General features: G+C 45.7%; 1 protein-coding gene across 1 annotated transcript in view; it reads right to left on the reverse strand.

Moving 5' to 3' along the window:
* LOC106587292 (T-cell immunomodulatory protein) overlaps positions 1–14,001 on the reverse strand; it is a 108,104-nt gene that overhangs the window by 13,259 nt on the left and 80,844 nt on the right. Inside the window, exons 13-14 of the mRNA XM_014175543.2 lie at positions 13,549–13,592; positions 11,486–11,564 (exon numbers count right to left, since the gene is read on the reverse strand). Of these exons, the coding sequence (XP_014031018.1) occupies positions 11,486–11,564; positions 13,549–13,592 (123 nt within the window). The remainder of the gene's footprint in view (positions 1–11,485; positions 11,565–13,548; positions 13,593–14,001) is intronic.

Genomic DNA, 14,001 nt, shown 5'->3' on the forward strand with positions numbered 1-14,001 from the left:
CCACTTCACAGTGCTAGTTAAACCAGTAGGCTAACTGCCAATATGGATGTCACGCTGAGATCTTGGTGTGTGTGTGTGTGACATCGATCCCTCTCATTAGTTTTGTGATACAATAGCAGGGTATTGACTGTGACGCATACATTGAGCGTAAAAACACCTGCTCTTTCCATGACACAGACTGACCAGGTGAATCCAGGCGAAAGCTATGATCCCTCGTTGACGTCACCTGTTAAATCCACGTCAGTGGACCCTCAGACGAACCATCAGATGCAGGCCATCAGTCCAGTTCCTAATGTTTTTAACACTCTGTGTATACATGTCATGTCCGCAATCAATTTAGTCCTCTCTGGACACTCACTAATGACTCTGTGTTATGCATGTGTGGTGGGGAATGAGGTGCAGTTTCATTATGTCCTGACCTGGGGGCATCCAAAATCCTTACATGTACAGTTCAACAGAAAACGACAGAAAAGTCACTCGGCGGGGAGAGACGGGTTAATGACGCTATTAAAAAGAAAAACAATTTGCTCTGTGGAAGCAGTTTAGAGGTGTTACCGCACTGGAGAAAGGACAAAGGAAAACGAATGACTTGATCCACGTACATTAAGATGGATTTTGAAGTCTGGGCACTGTCCTGGCTCTACGTTCTGGCAGGAGAGCTGAGGAATGCGTTGCCGTTTTGGCATTGTCCACTAATGAGAAGACTTACACTGGAAGACTGCACATAAAACTGACAGAATAATCTGATTAAGGTGTATATTGCTTCACCAGAATGACTCTTTTGATTAAGCGATTCTTAACGTGGCCTACACATAAAGAGATTAGAAACAAGGCATTTAAAAAGTAAGCAGTTCAGTTAAATGTTGTTCCAACTCAGGCTTTTCCAAACTCGGTCCTGGAAGCCGGAGGCACGTTTTGGTTTTAGTTAGCCCTAGTACTACAAAGCTGATTCAAATAACCAACACCATCATCATCAAGCTTTGATTATTTGAATCAGCTGTGTAGCGCTAGGGCAAAACCCAAAATGTGCACGGGGGGGGGCAGGACTGAGTTTGGGAAACCCTGTTCTCACTGGGCTACCTTGACGCAAACCCAAGGGTCTTTCGCTATACTGTCAGGCATAGGACCAAAGCTTCAGACACACACAATAGTCAGCAGAAAGCGTGTGAGCTCTCACTTGTCCCCATGTGAACTGTTTTAACAGCTTCGTCTCAAACACACACACACACACTTCAGCTTCTCCATTTAACTGAATTCAAGAGCAAGCTCAGGAAGGTCATCTCGGTTTAGTCAAGGTAATCATTTTGAAACTAAGAAACACACGCGCACATCTCTCGCTCTCGACTTTCAAAATCCTCACGTTAAACAACCGTCTTTCCTGTCGTTTTTTTTTGTTGCCTTGCCAACGTAGTGGTGAGCATACTAAACAATGTGCCACAGACGGGGTCACACAACACACGATTCTTCACTTGATGTGATTAGATTGTTAACTTGGCAAGAACGAGCTGTGGCTCAAAGCAGCCGCATAAATGTTTTCACTCAGAGATCCACGCTTGCCATACAGAGTTGAAATATCTAGCCAATACATTTTGAATTGAGTAACATTGCTTGTTAACTTCAGAGCTGTAATGATTTGACACTTTGGCTTTGGTTAAAGGCAAGTAGAAACACATACTAGTAGTAGTCATTGCTCCTGCAGGAGAGTCCACATTCTGGGTGATGTGATACAACGTCCTCATCTCACTGGCTTCTTCTCTGGCGAGCTCTCATTGGCTATCGCTGATGATCACCGATCTGAAAAATGTACCCTAACCGTAAATTGGGGCCAAAATCGTCTAGTGCACGCCCAGCTTAAGTAACCACAATCTCTTGGGAAGTATGTGTACGGTCTGGAGGAGAGGATGGTAGACGACAGACATTTTGCGGTTAACCAGCTACCCTAGTGACAGGCTGTTGTTAACTAAAGGATGTGTCATGTTGGGAATGGAGACAGTAAGGGGGGAAATGTCACAGTGCTGCTGGGGACGCTGGCTGGAGGATGTGTCACTCAGAGAGAAAGCTGGCTTAGGGACTGCCACTCTGCAGGTGGGGAGCTAGGCTGGAGAGAGGCCATGCACTGAGGTGTGTGGGGGGGGGGGGGGGTTGTGCTGGCTTGAGGAAGGCTTGTGGTTGGGGTTCTGGCTAGCTGCTGCGGGCTACAGCCTGGAGTGTGTGGGAGTCCTATCTCCCTGCAGCGCGGCAGTGGAGCACACAGACAGACCTTGGCGGAGCGCTCCAGCCTGCAGCACATGACTGACACCCTCCAATCCCCCCCTCAGACCGTAAAACGGATTCAGAGCGGCCAGCCGGCCAAACAGCTCCCGAAGAGCAGGCTTACTCAGGGAACCTTACGCTTCCACAGCTTATCACATTCACTTCTCAGGCTCTCTCCAATCTGAGTGTGAGGAGTCTCAAGCGTGTTGAAAAGTACCACACCCACCTACCCAAACACTCTAGATCCTACAAGTTTTGTCTGTGTGGGAAACAGAGCAGAACACAACATCACACCCGTCGATTCAGGACTCCTCAGCTGCAAAAGTTCATTCAGAAACACGGGCGAGTACAATATCTGCACACACACAACACGCACACAAATTGTGAGCCAAAGAGACCCCCCCAGCATCAAAAGCCTGACTCAGAACATACAGCTTGCAGTGCTTGCTCTCCTGTGCCACAGAGAGAGAGAGAGAGATGGAGAGTGGATATCTAGTGGAGAGGAAGAGGTGAGGAACTTTGCCAGCTGCACAACATAAGGGAAGGAAAAGCTACTCTCCAGTCTCCTCCCCAGCCACTCACTTCCAATGCTGCTCTGGTGAGTCAGGGAGCAATCTCACCAGTTCAAACACTCCGACGAGGGGATATCTACCTAACCCTCAAAAATGACATGCACACGAACAATGGCAACTTGCAATGTTCCTAACCGAGTCTCCGAGACAGAAGAGAGGCACTGAAGCCCAATGGTAGAGGAGAGAAGAGACAGGTGTGTGAGGCTGAGAGTTGAAACACACTGTTCCCCCCCAGAGACAGAGAGGAGGGGGGGGGCTGGTGCAGGGCTGGGCTGGGCTACATTGGTGGAGGTATGGCTCTGAGGCACACCTGTTAACATACAGTATTATTTAGAGCAGGACTCTCGCTCAGTGAGTAGAGGGATGGATGAAGAGATGCCTCAGCTCCTGAATTTTGTCACAGAGTGTGACTCCAGCCTGGTCGTATTCAAGACACTTTAGTACGCAAAAACACATGCGCATTTCACACAAAAACACGCTGCAGGCTTTTGACCTTCCCTGGTCACAGAGGAATGATACAACACAAATAGAAAACACGGAGAGTGGTAAACAATGGGACGACAACATCATTATATTGCAACAGACACCATCAGGCAAACTCTAATGGAGATCAGCATTAGTATTGTAGCAAAAGTGACTAGAGGTCGACCGATTAATTGGAATGTCCGATTAATTTTGTCCGATTTCAAGTTTTCATAACAAATCGCCCAATCGCCTTTTTTGGACAGCAATTACGGCCGATTACATTGCACTCCACGCGGAGACTGCGTAGCAGGCTGACTACCTGTTATGCGAGTGCAGCAAAAGGCCAAGGTAAGTTGCTAGTTAGCATTAAACTTATCTTATAAAAAAAAAAAAAGATCAATCTTAACATAATCACTAGTTAACTACACATGGTTGATGATATTACTAGTTTATCTAGCGTGTCCTGCGTTGCATATAATCGATGCGGTGCCTGTTAATTTCTCATTGAATCACATTTAACAAGCGCATTCGCGAAAAAAGCACTGTCGTTGCACCAAGGTGTACCTAACCATAAACATCAATGCCTTTATTAAAATCAATACACAAGTATATATTTTTAAACCTGCATATTTAGTTAATATTGCCTGCTAATAAGAATTTATTTTAACTAGGGAAATTGTCACTTCTCTTGCGTTCTGTGCAAGCAGAGTCCGGGTATATGCAGCAGTTTGGGCCGCCTGGCTCGTTGCGAACTGTGTGAAGACCATTTCTTCCTAACAAAGGCCGTAATTAATTTGCCAGAATTGTACATGACATAACATTGAAGGTTGTGCAATGTAACAGCAATATTTAGACTTAGGGATGCCACCTGTTTGACAAAATACGGAACGGTTCCGTATTTCACTGAAAGAATAAACGTTTTGTTTTCGAAATGATCGTTTCTGGATTTGACCATATTAATGACCTAAGGCTCATATCTCTGTGTGTTATTATATTATAATTAAGTCTATGATTTGATAGAGCAGTCTGACTGAGCAGTGGTAGGCACCAGCAGGCTTGTAAACATTCATTCAAACAGCACTTTCCTGCATTTGCCAGCAGCTCTTCGCAATGCTTCAGGCATTGCACTGTTTATGACTTCAAGCCTATCAACTCCCGAGATTAAGCTGGCAATACTATAGTGCCTATAAGAACATCCAATAGTCAAAGGTATATGAAATACAAATGGTATAGAGAGAAATAGTCCTATAATAACTACAACCTACAACTTCTTACTCATGTTAAAAGGAACCACCAGCTTTCATATGTTCTCGTGTTCTGAGCAAGGAACTTAAACGTTAGCTTTTTAACATGGCAAATATTGCACTTTTACTTTCTTCTCCAACACTATGTTTTTGCATTATTTAAACCAAATTGAACATGTTTCATTATTTATTTGAGACTAAATTGATATTAGTGATGTATTATATTAAGCAAAAAAAAAAGTGTTGATTCAGTATTGTTGTATTTGATCTTATGAAACAACATCTCAAATGGTGACCATCGTGACCAGTAGAAATCTTTTAACACCAGCGTATAAAGAACTCACACTCGCTACATCAAATCTTGATTAGGTTTCACACAGTGAGACACACAAAGCCTCGCCCTCTCACATCTTCAAGGCCCCAGATCACCTTCGGCAACCTGTAAATGGAGAGATTCTCAACCTCCGTCGCTATAGAAACCACTCTCTCCCCTGATTGGGCACTTCCACAGAAATGGGAGGGACAGAAAGGACACACAGAGGCGGTTTGTGGACGTTGCGGTGGCATGGCCTGGGGGATAAAGGCTGTTAGAGAAATGAAGTGGTACACACAGAGCCACGGCTAAGCCTGGGAGAGGAGAGGGGGCCCTCAGCGCCCCCACAACGCAGACGGCAGAGTCGGGATGTTGATTTGTGGGGAGAAGCGTGTGTCTGTAGTGGAGAAGATAAGTGGAAGCTCCTGTCCACTCCTCTCTCTTTTCACCGGCGCTCTCGCAGGAGGAAAAGACCGAATTAAAGCCCACGGCGCCATGGGTGACACAGTGTACATTGAGATCACCAGCACGCCGTGTCTGATCAGCAGAAACACAATGACAGGATGGTGAATGAAGCAACACTGAGATCTGGGTTTGACAGAGCAAGACTGGTGTTGAGAGAAGAGGTAGCCAGAATAGATGTTGACTTCAACATGCTGGTTGTTCTCTCTTTCTCCCCTCTGTTGTTCCCCATCTCTCGCCCTCTCTCCTCTTTTGCGCTCTCTCTCTCTCTATTGTTCCCTCTATCGCTCTACCTGTTGTTCCCTCACTCTCTTATCTCCCTCTCGTAATTGGACATTAGGCTACAGTTGAGATGTGTGCTCTACTACAGGTTACTGTGGCGACAGAGCAGCCACTGAGAGGCATTCAGATATAATACATTAGGGGAGCATGGCAGGTATTAGGATTGAGACCATTACCACTGATGGAACACAACACACACTACAGGGAGAAGAGGAGATGTAGAGACAATATTAACACACTACAGGGAGAAGAGGAGATGTAGAGACAATATTAACACACTACAGGAGGAGAAGAGGAGATGTAGAGACAATATTAACACACTACAGGGAGAAGAGGAGATGTAGAGACAATATTAACACACTACAGGGAGAAGAGGAGATGTAGAGACAACATTAACCCACTACAGGGAGAAGAGGAGATGTAGAGACAATATTAACCCACTACAGGAGGAGAAGAGGAGATGTAGAGACAATATTAACCCACTACAGGGAGAAGAGGAGATGTAGAGACAATATTAACCCACTACAGGGAGAAGAGGAGATGTAGAGACAATATTAACCCACTACAGGGAGAAGAGGAGATGTAGAGACAATATTAACCCACTACAGGGAGAAGAGGAGATGTAGAGACAATATTAACCCACTACAGGGAGAAGAGGAGATGTAGAGACAATATTAACCCACTACAGGGAGAAGAGGAGATGTAGAGACAATATTAACCCACTACAGGGAGAAGAGGAGATGTAGAGACAATATTAACCCACTACAGGAGGAGAAGAGGAGATGTAGAGACAATATTAACCCACTACAGGAGGAGAAGAGGAGATGTAGAGACAATATTAACCCACTACAGGAGGAGAAGAGGAGATGTAGAGACAATATTAACCCACTACAGGAGGAGAAGAGGAGATGTAGAGAATATTAACACACTACAGGAGGAGAAGAGGAGATGTAGAGACACTATTAACACACTACAGGAGGAGAAGAGGAGATGTAGAGACACTATTAACACACGACAGGAGGAGAAGAGGAGATGTAGAGACAATATTAACCCACTACAGGAGGAGAAGAGGAGATGTAGAGACAATATTAACACAGAGACTAACACACTACAGGGGGGAGAAGAATGACAGAAAGTGAGGGAGAGAAAGATATATTATGTGTGAGAGAACGAGACAGAGTGAGTGAAAGGAAAGAGGGAGCGTGCTGTGTGGTTTGTAGAGAGAGCGATAAACAGGAGGAGTTGAACAGGCTGAGGGGTAATCCTGCATTGAATTTGAGACTAATTTACTGGCCTGAGTGCAGAAACCCACAGGAGAGAATCATGGGCAGAACAAAGCTCTGATCAATAATAATCCTCCCTCTCTCTCTCTCGCTCCAGTTGGTTAGCTCTGCTAACTTCCACACCTTCCACTGACAAGACACAGGTCCAGCCCAACAAGTGTCGTGTGTGTGCGTGTGAGAGAGCGTGTGTACTGTGTGCGGTGTGTTTGGTTACCTGGCCATCTGTGTGAAGAGTGACTTGTTCGCCTGACTTGATCACTCATGAGTGTCGTACAGAGAGCATCAAATCTGTGTGTCTCACATTGACGACAGCATAGTACAGCGATCGTGTGTGTGTGTAGGGGTGTTATTCTCCGTTGTCCTAAATCCACCATCCTCATTTGCCTAATTAAAACAGAGCCTGCCGAAGTTCCCTACCGATGTAGAGCTGTTTGTTCCTCATCCCTCCTTCTCCTCTCCTCCCTCCCTTCCAATGAGCCAGTCAAAAGCCCCGGCACCACTAGCTTTACCTCACACCTACAACATGTAGATGTACCTTTAAAACCCCTAGTTTACCTCACACCTACAACATGTAGATGTACCTTTAAAACCCCTAGTTTACCTCACACCTACAACATGTAGATGTACCTTTAAAACCCCTAATTTACCTCACACCTACAACATGTAGATGTACCTTTAAAACCCCCAGTTTACCTCACACCCACAACATGTAGATGTACCTTTAAAACCCACAGGCGACTATAAAACTTACTCTATATGGCCTACTGATTTACTAACTGTGCAGAATAAATTGCACAGAAACCAACGGTGTGGAAATCTTCCTTTAAGGTCAATATTCATCTCTAATATAGCTGAATTCTAATTCCATTCCTTTCGATAGGGAATAAGGACAGCGGGGAAAGGTAAGCTATTGCATACCAAGGTCTTATATAAATAGCCCGAGGGTTGAGGAGACGAAGGTGAGAGGTTCAGATGGAGCACTGGTTCTCTGAGGACCAGGCAGCACACATGCATTACTGCACTGCACAGACAGCAAATTAACTACCCTCCCACACGCAGTCAATCACGTATGCACATATAAACAAACAAACAAACATGTATGGTCATGCTTGCTTGCATACACCCGCACACAAAAACAAACAAACACACATGAACTCTCCCACCCACACCAGGCAGGCAGAGCCAGCATTAATAGTCTGTTGGTTGATTCACGAGCTCCAGCTGGAGATGTGGAGATGGAGACCGCCTGGGTCCTGGGGATCGATACACAGCCAGGCAGAGCAGCCAGGCAGAGCAGCCAGGCAGAGCAGCCAGGCAGAGCAGCCAGGCAGAGCAGCCAGGCAGAGCAGCCAGGCAGAGCAGCCAGGGATCATCTGACAGGACCAGCCCCGTATGTCCATCGGGCCTAAGCATCACAGAGACCAGGCCTCCGCAGAACTGCCCCACAGAGACACCGGAGTGCACTGAGGCTAACCGCCATGGCTAACACGCTCTTCCTGTCTGGCACACTGCACACACCCCTGGTTGTTCCCCCCAGCCCGCATGCTGAGAGCACGTGTGCTGATACATTCAATTCACCACGTCTCTTGCGCCCTCACTCATACAGACCTCACACCAGCAAAATACATGCTAAAACGTATAAATACTGTACACTGCTGATATGCCGGCCCGCTGAAATGCCTGCCTGCGGGACCATATCATTACCACTGAACTTTCCTGTAGGGAATCGCCTTGGTATTATCAGTCACTAGCACATGGGCCTGTGCCATTCCACAACACTATGAAGGGAGCTGCCTGTACAGCACTATAACCAAGGTTCAATACCATAAGGAGATGGCAGCGGCGAGTTTTGAGTAACGGACGCAGGTTCACCAATGAGTGCTTGAAGCCCTGTGACACAGAAGCCACAGGGGTAAGAGCACCATCTGTGGACCACAGCGTAAGCGTGCTAAGTGCAGTGTGTCCTACCTCCTGAACCTTCACTTTGTTTTCCCCCGTCCCCTCTAGGCCCTCTTTTTCATTGACCCAGATCTTCATTCCATTACTCTAACCCATAACCCACTTGCCACTATTTGCTTCTATTTTTCAGCCATTTTATCCTCTCCCTCTATAGTATGTCTTTTCTATAGGCCTTTCCTTCCACATCCATCCATGTATTTGACTTCCATCCCTCTATCACCTCGGTTCCCTCTCTTTTGGTGCTGAAGGGTAAATGAAGAGCGTGGGGCCCCAGTAGAGAGAGCAGACAGTCCGCGAACCATCGCTCATTTCTGTCAGTCTACCTTGCCTTCTCCCCATGACCCTAGCCACAGAATAAATACACTTTAAAAATCACCCTGCACACTGCACTTTATTACTGTTAAATGAGGAGTCCTGGGAATAACCTAGCCAGGGCTGGCCCAGCCACTCTCCATACAGTCCAGAATATCTAACCTATACCCTGAGCATCTCCCTCAGTCAGTGTACACACAGCCCTGGCCTGTCACTCCCCTTCTCATTGGCTCAGCCTCCAGGCAGGAAGTGGTTGGGGCTTTTTCCTCAGTTCAGCCTGTTCGATGACCTTCTCAGGGAGATGTGTCTGGTGCAGACAGAGCTGCTCTTAAGCCAACAGAGCAGAGCTCCAGCACAGGGGTCAGAGGACAACCCTAAACTGCTGCATGTTGGCACACCCATGGGTGTTGAATCCCAAATCTGGTCTTTAAATGAATCCAAGTCGTCTTTAAATATCCTTGACCACAACACGGAGGCTCAACATCCACACAGATAACAAACATGAATGGGAGAAAGGAAATTCTCCTTTTTTTCCTGAAGATTCCTCTCTGCAAAGAGAACTATCTGGACTTCTATTCTTCTTCATTCCCTCCAGTCAGACATGTATTATACTAGGTTTACCTCGCCTTTTCCCTCTCCTCTGTCAAGGTTTGAGTGTTTCCAATGTTTCCAAACCTTGAGAGAAGGTTACCTTTAACACAAGAAATAGAGATTTAAATCTCACGGTTTGGTGTCTGAGCCCTGCAAAATGGAATAGAGGTTGGGGATTATTGAACAATAAACACACTGTTTGGAAAGACAGAGGGCTTTCTGACTCTCTGGTTCTTTGGCTTGTACTCCTTGTGGACTGATTGATCTGTTCTCTTGCCCCAATAACGGTGTCCTGTCACAGAGGGAGAGGTGTGAGGGAAGAGTGTTCTTCTTCTCAAAATGACTATTGTATTGTTGCGTTTCCATTAGTGGATGATTCCAACAGAACAGAATGTAGCTAGATACTCAAATGCCTGAAATCTGAATCCTATTCATTGTTGATACCCAGACACACACAGACGATGGAAAGGAAAAGACTGCAAAAATTAAAATGGTGAACCGAATCAAGGCTTTTTAAAAGATGGAATTACTCACTGAGAAATCTTGCAAATGCTTGAATCCATTACTCAGTTATCTGTATATAATGTCTGTCCTCTAAGCCGTTTTGCGATTTGTCTTTGAAATGACCTTGTCACCTCCTTGAAGACTGCGGGGGAGACATTAGGCCTAATTCAACTCATCTGTCCTGTCCAGTCAACAGAACTATCTCCTCAGGTGTTGAACAATGAGACAGACTGGGTCATGGTTTCATGTCTAGTCTGTCTTGTTCGGGCTGTACTAGGTTGGGTATAAAGACCACTTTACAGTGTAGGTGTGTGCTTACAATTCTCAGGTCAAATAGCTCAGCATGACAATCGTTACTCTGGCTGGCTAGGTGATTGTGCTATGTGGGATAATACAAAGCATCACATTCCATAGGTACTACAGCATAGTTTTGTATTGAGGAATGAGGGTACCTTCATTAGAGAAATTCTGCCATTGCGTTGATGCCTTTCTGATGAAGGGGACCTGACTGAGTGACGCAGAATATATAGCAATTCCACCTCTGCTTCCAAGCCTCTTGTATCCACCCACACACACACACCCACACACACACACACACACACACACACAGAGAGAACCTTTCCTACAGATCTTTGTTAAGAACTCTATTCTTTCACCCTCCTCTTCACTGAGTCCTTGAAACTGTATCTCGGATGTATAGCTTGGTTCTTTTTCATTAAATCTCTTATATTCCAAGGCAGGAAAACAAGACAAGCTCCTTCTTTTCCTCCTCGCTTTCAACCTCTGGGGAAAAAAAAGAGCAGAGCAACAAAGCCCTCCGTTTCTTAGCAAGCAAACCAATAACCCTCTACCCATCATGCCTTTCTCTAGCAGGAAACGCGCTGTGTCAACATTATCAGGCCGGGCGGTGAGATAACCTCTGGTGAGATGGGCAACAGGGCTATTATCTAGGAAAACACAGAAGCCAGGCTTCAATTAAACCCCTGGGGCTATAGCCCTGAAAGGGGCTCTCACCCACACACGCCACACTGACCGTTACCACAGCCCAGTCACTCAAACCTGCTACCGCAGCACGGAGTTGACAATCCCCAAGTAGAGAGAGGAAGTCCGTACTCAACCTCATTCCCAAATAAAACAACTGTCATGGCTGACGGCCCACCAAATCTGCACCATTGCCAGAATGCCTGTATGAAGACGGCTGGCCGACTGTCAACTGTACACAGTATCTGTCCACGTTGGACTTACCCGAGGCGTTCTTCAGGTAGCCGTTGGAGTCCACTGTAGTGTAGCTGACGTACGGCCCAGGCTGGTTCACACCAAACGGCTGCAAGGTCAGAACACCCACAGCATTAGAGTAGAACACACATATTAGCGACCCATTCTCCCTGAAACAACAGATCTCCCCCACCATGTAAATTCTCAACACAGACGCCCAAGTCTGACACAGACATCTGTCCTCTTCCATGACCTGCCTCAGAGGTTTTGGCCGTGTGTACAGAGCGTGTGCAAACCATCCCTGACCTTTCTGAAGCCTAGGGTGGGGGGGGGGTCTAGGCGCTCTGCTCTGAGTCCTTTGGGTGAAATAAAAGCACAGGTCTAAGCCCTAGCTGGGTGGGTCCCAGCAGACAAAGAGACAGGCTACAGTGAGCCTGACATAGCAGCCAGCTCCATCACATCCTCTGCATTATGCAGTCCTACCCACTGCTCCTGGTAATCCCTCAAAAATGGTAATGAACAGCACAATGTGGCGAATCGGAGATGAATTTTTAAACGGTTCGGGGGAAAATGAAAATGTTCCCCCCCCAAACGTAAATTAGGCTTATGCTATGTAGCGCTTTCTCTGTATCTTCAAGGGAGGACTTGGGGAAAGTTTAGGCCTGAATAAAGTGATCATAAATGAAGTTACGTCACCTTCTGATTTAGAGCCCAGTGTAATCTTCTGGATGGGTTACCATAGATACCAGTCACCGATGCAGTACCACCTCTGAGCAGATTTTGAAAGGTCCTTCTCATTGTGGTAGCCCTTTACAGATATCTACTGAATTTATTCAAAAAAGCACAACCGATTTTCTTCAAGTTGTTGCACTCCAAAGCCACATAAATGGTAGACCTCACCTCACATAAGTTAATCACTAAGATGGCATGGAATGACATTTATATTGACGAACCTAAATGTTTTGTACACTCAGTTCATGTATTGAGATTCTCATGATTCTATACGTATTGCGATTCAATACTGTGATTCTTTTGCCGTTGGATGTTCCAAACATATTGCTCACCATATGTCTGCTGCGGACGGAACAGGAGAGAGCCATGAGAAAACCCCGTTTTGATCAGTCATGGAAATGAAAGTGCTTAAAACAAACTGGCTCCCTATTTAAAAAGAAGATGGAGAACAAGCTATGAAGGGAACATTCTGGAGTATTGGTTAACGTACGGCCAACTAGCGCAAAAATAATATTGCGATACCGTCAAAAATAATAAAATCAATTTTTCCAGCCACCACTAGTACTGTGGTGTGATCCCCGCATGCCGCGGGGTGATCTCTGCAGAGCGGGAAATGACTGAGTGGTCATATGGAGGCTGTATTATCTCTTCATTATGGGCCGATGACGCCTAATGAAGAGAGCTTTCTGTCTTCCTCGGTTTTAACAGCCTAATGAAAACTACGGCAGCCTGTTAGAGTGTGCAGCCAGAATCCCACACTGACAGACCCTCCCACACAGTACTGTCATATATATGGCATGTGTAGGCCTATAGCTTCATCAGACTGAACAGTTGTACTGTACTGGGATTGGAAATTGAACAGAAGTTCTGTGGAAACTGAAGGGAGAGGAGGTGGATAGTGATAGACAACGAGACAATAGGTGGGAAGAAAGACAGAAGAGGGTTAGAGTGATAGATGTGAGGGACTTGAGGAGGAGGAGAGCGGTGAAAGCAGCCCAAAGCTCCAGACATGGGCTCGATCAATCACCCGGCTGAATCAGGCAATGGGGGGGTGAGTGTGAGCGGACACACAGTGGAGAGGCAAACAACCCAAACACAAACACTACGACAGGACCAGCACCAAGCCTGTCTGTCACAAGCTCTGGGGATGAGGGACTATGACATTTTACATTGACATTTTTAGCCATTTAGCACACACTCTTACAGGACCAAGATGGCCAGACTGACTAGTTACAAGATGAGCCTTTTCACTTTCTCAAAAATGTTTCTATCCTTTTTATCTTTCATTTCAATGTACCTCTTCGGCTATCTTTTTTCATTGTGTTACAATGCACACGCATACACAGAGGCACTAGTCTTACCTTGACGTTTCCCGGGCAGTCGTTAGAACAGAGTCCACTAAGCACTGAGGAGGAGAAAAGGAAGACTGATTAGCTAGCAACAAGGACTTCATTTGTCTTACACAATCCCATACAGATTTGTCTGTGACTAACAACACAGCTAAATGAGTTAGACGCTGTATGGATAATGACGTCCTCCCTGTAGGAAAACCCAAACTTGGTAAACTTAAGAAAGACCTGCAGTGCTTATATTGTTTTTCTGTGGATGCTTATTAAACATGGGGAAGCTAAATAAATGCAGTCATTGAACTGTAAAAGAAAACAGGCAAAATAAATTGTATATGAAAAAGTAATTGGTAGTAAAATGAACACAGAGAATAAATGAGCTCAAAAATAAGCTGCAGGAGAAGTGTATGATTATTTGTGTGCATATGGAGCAGCAAGGAAAAAAATCCTGAATTCTTAATCAGCAAT

The sequence above is a fragment of the Salmo salar genome, chromosome ssa26 (genome assembly GCF_905237065.1).
Source record: "Salmo salar chromosome ssa26, Ssal_v3.1, whole genome shotgun sequence".
NCBI lineage: Eukaryota > Metazoa > Chordata > Actinopteri > Salmoniformes > Salmonidae > Salmo > Salmo salar.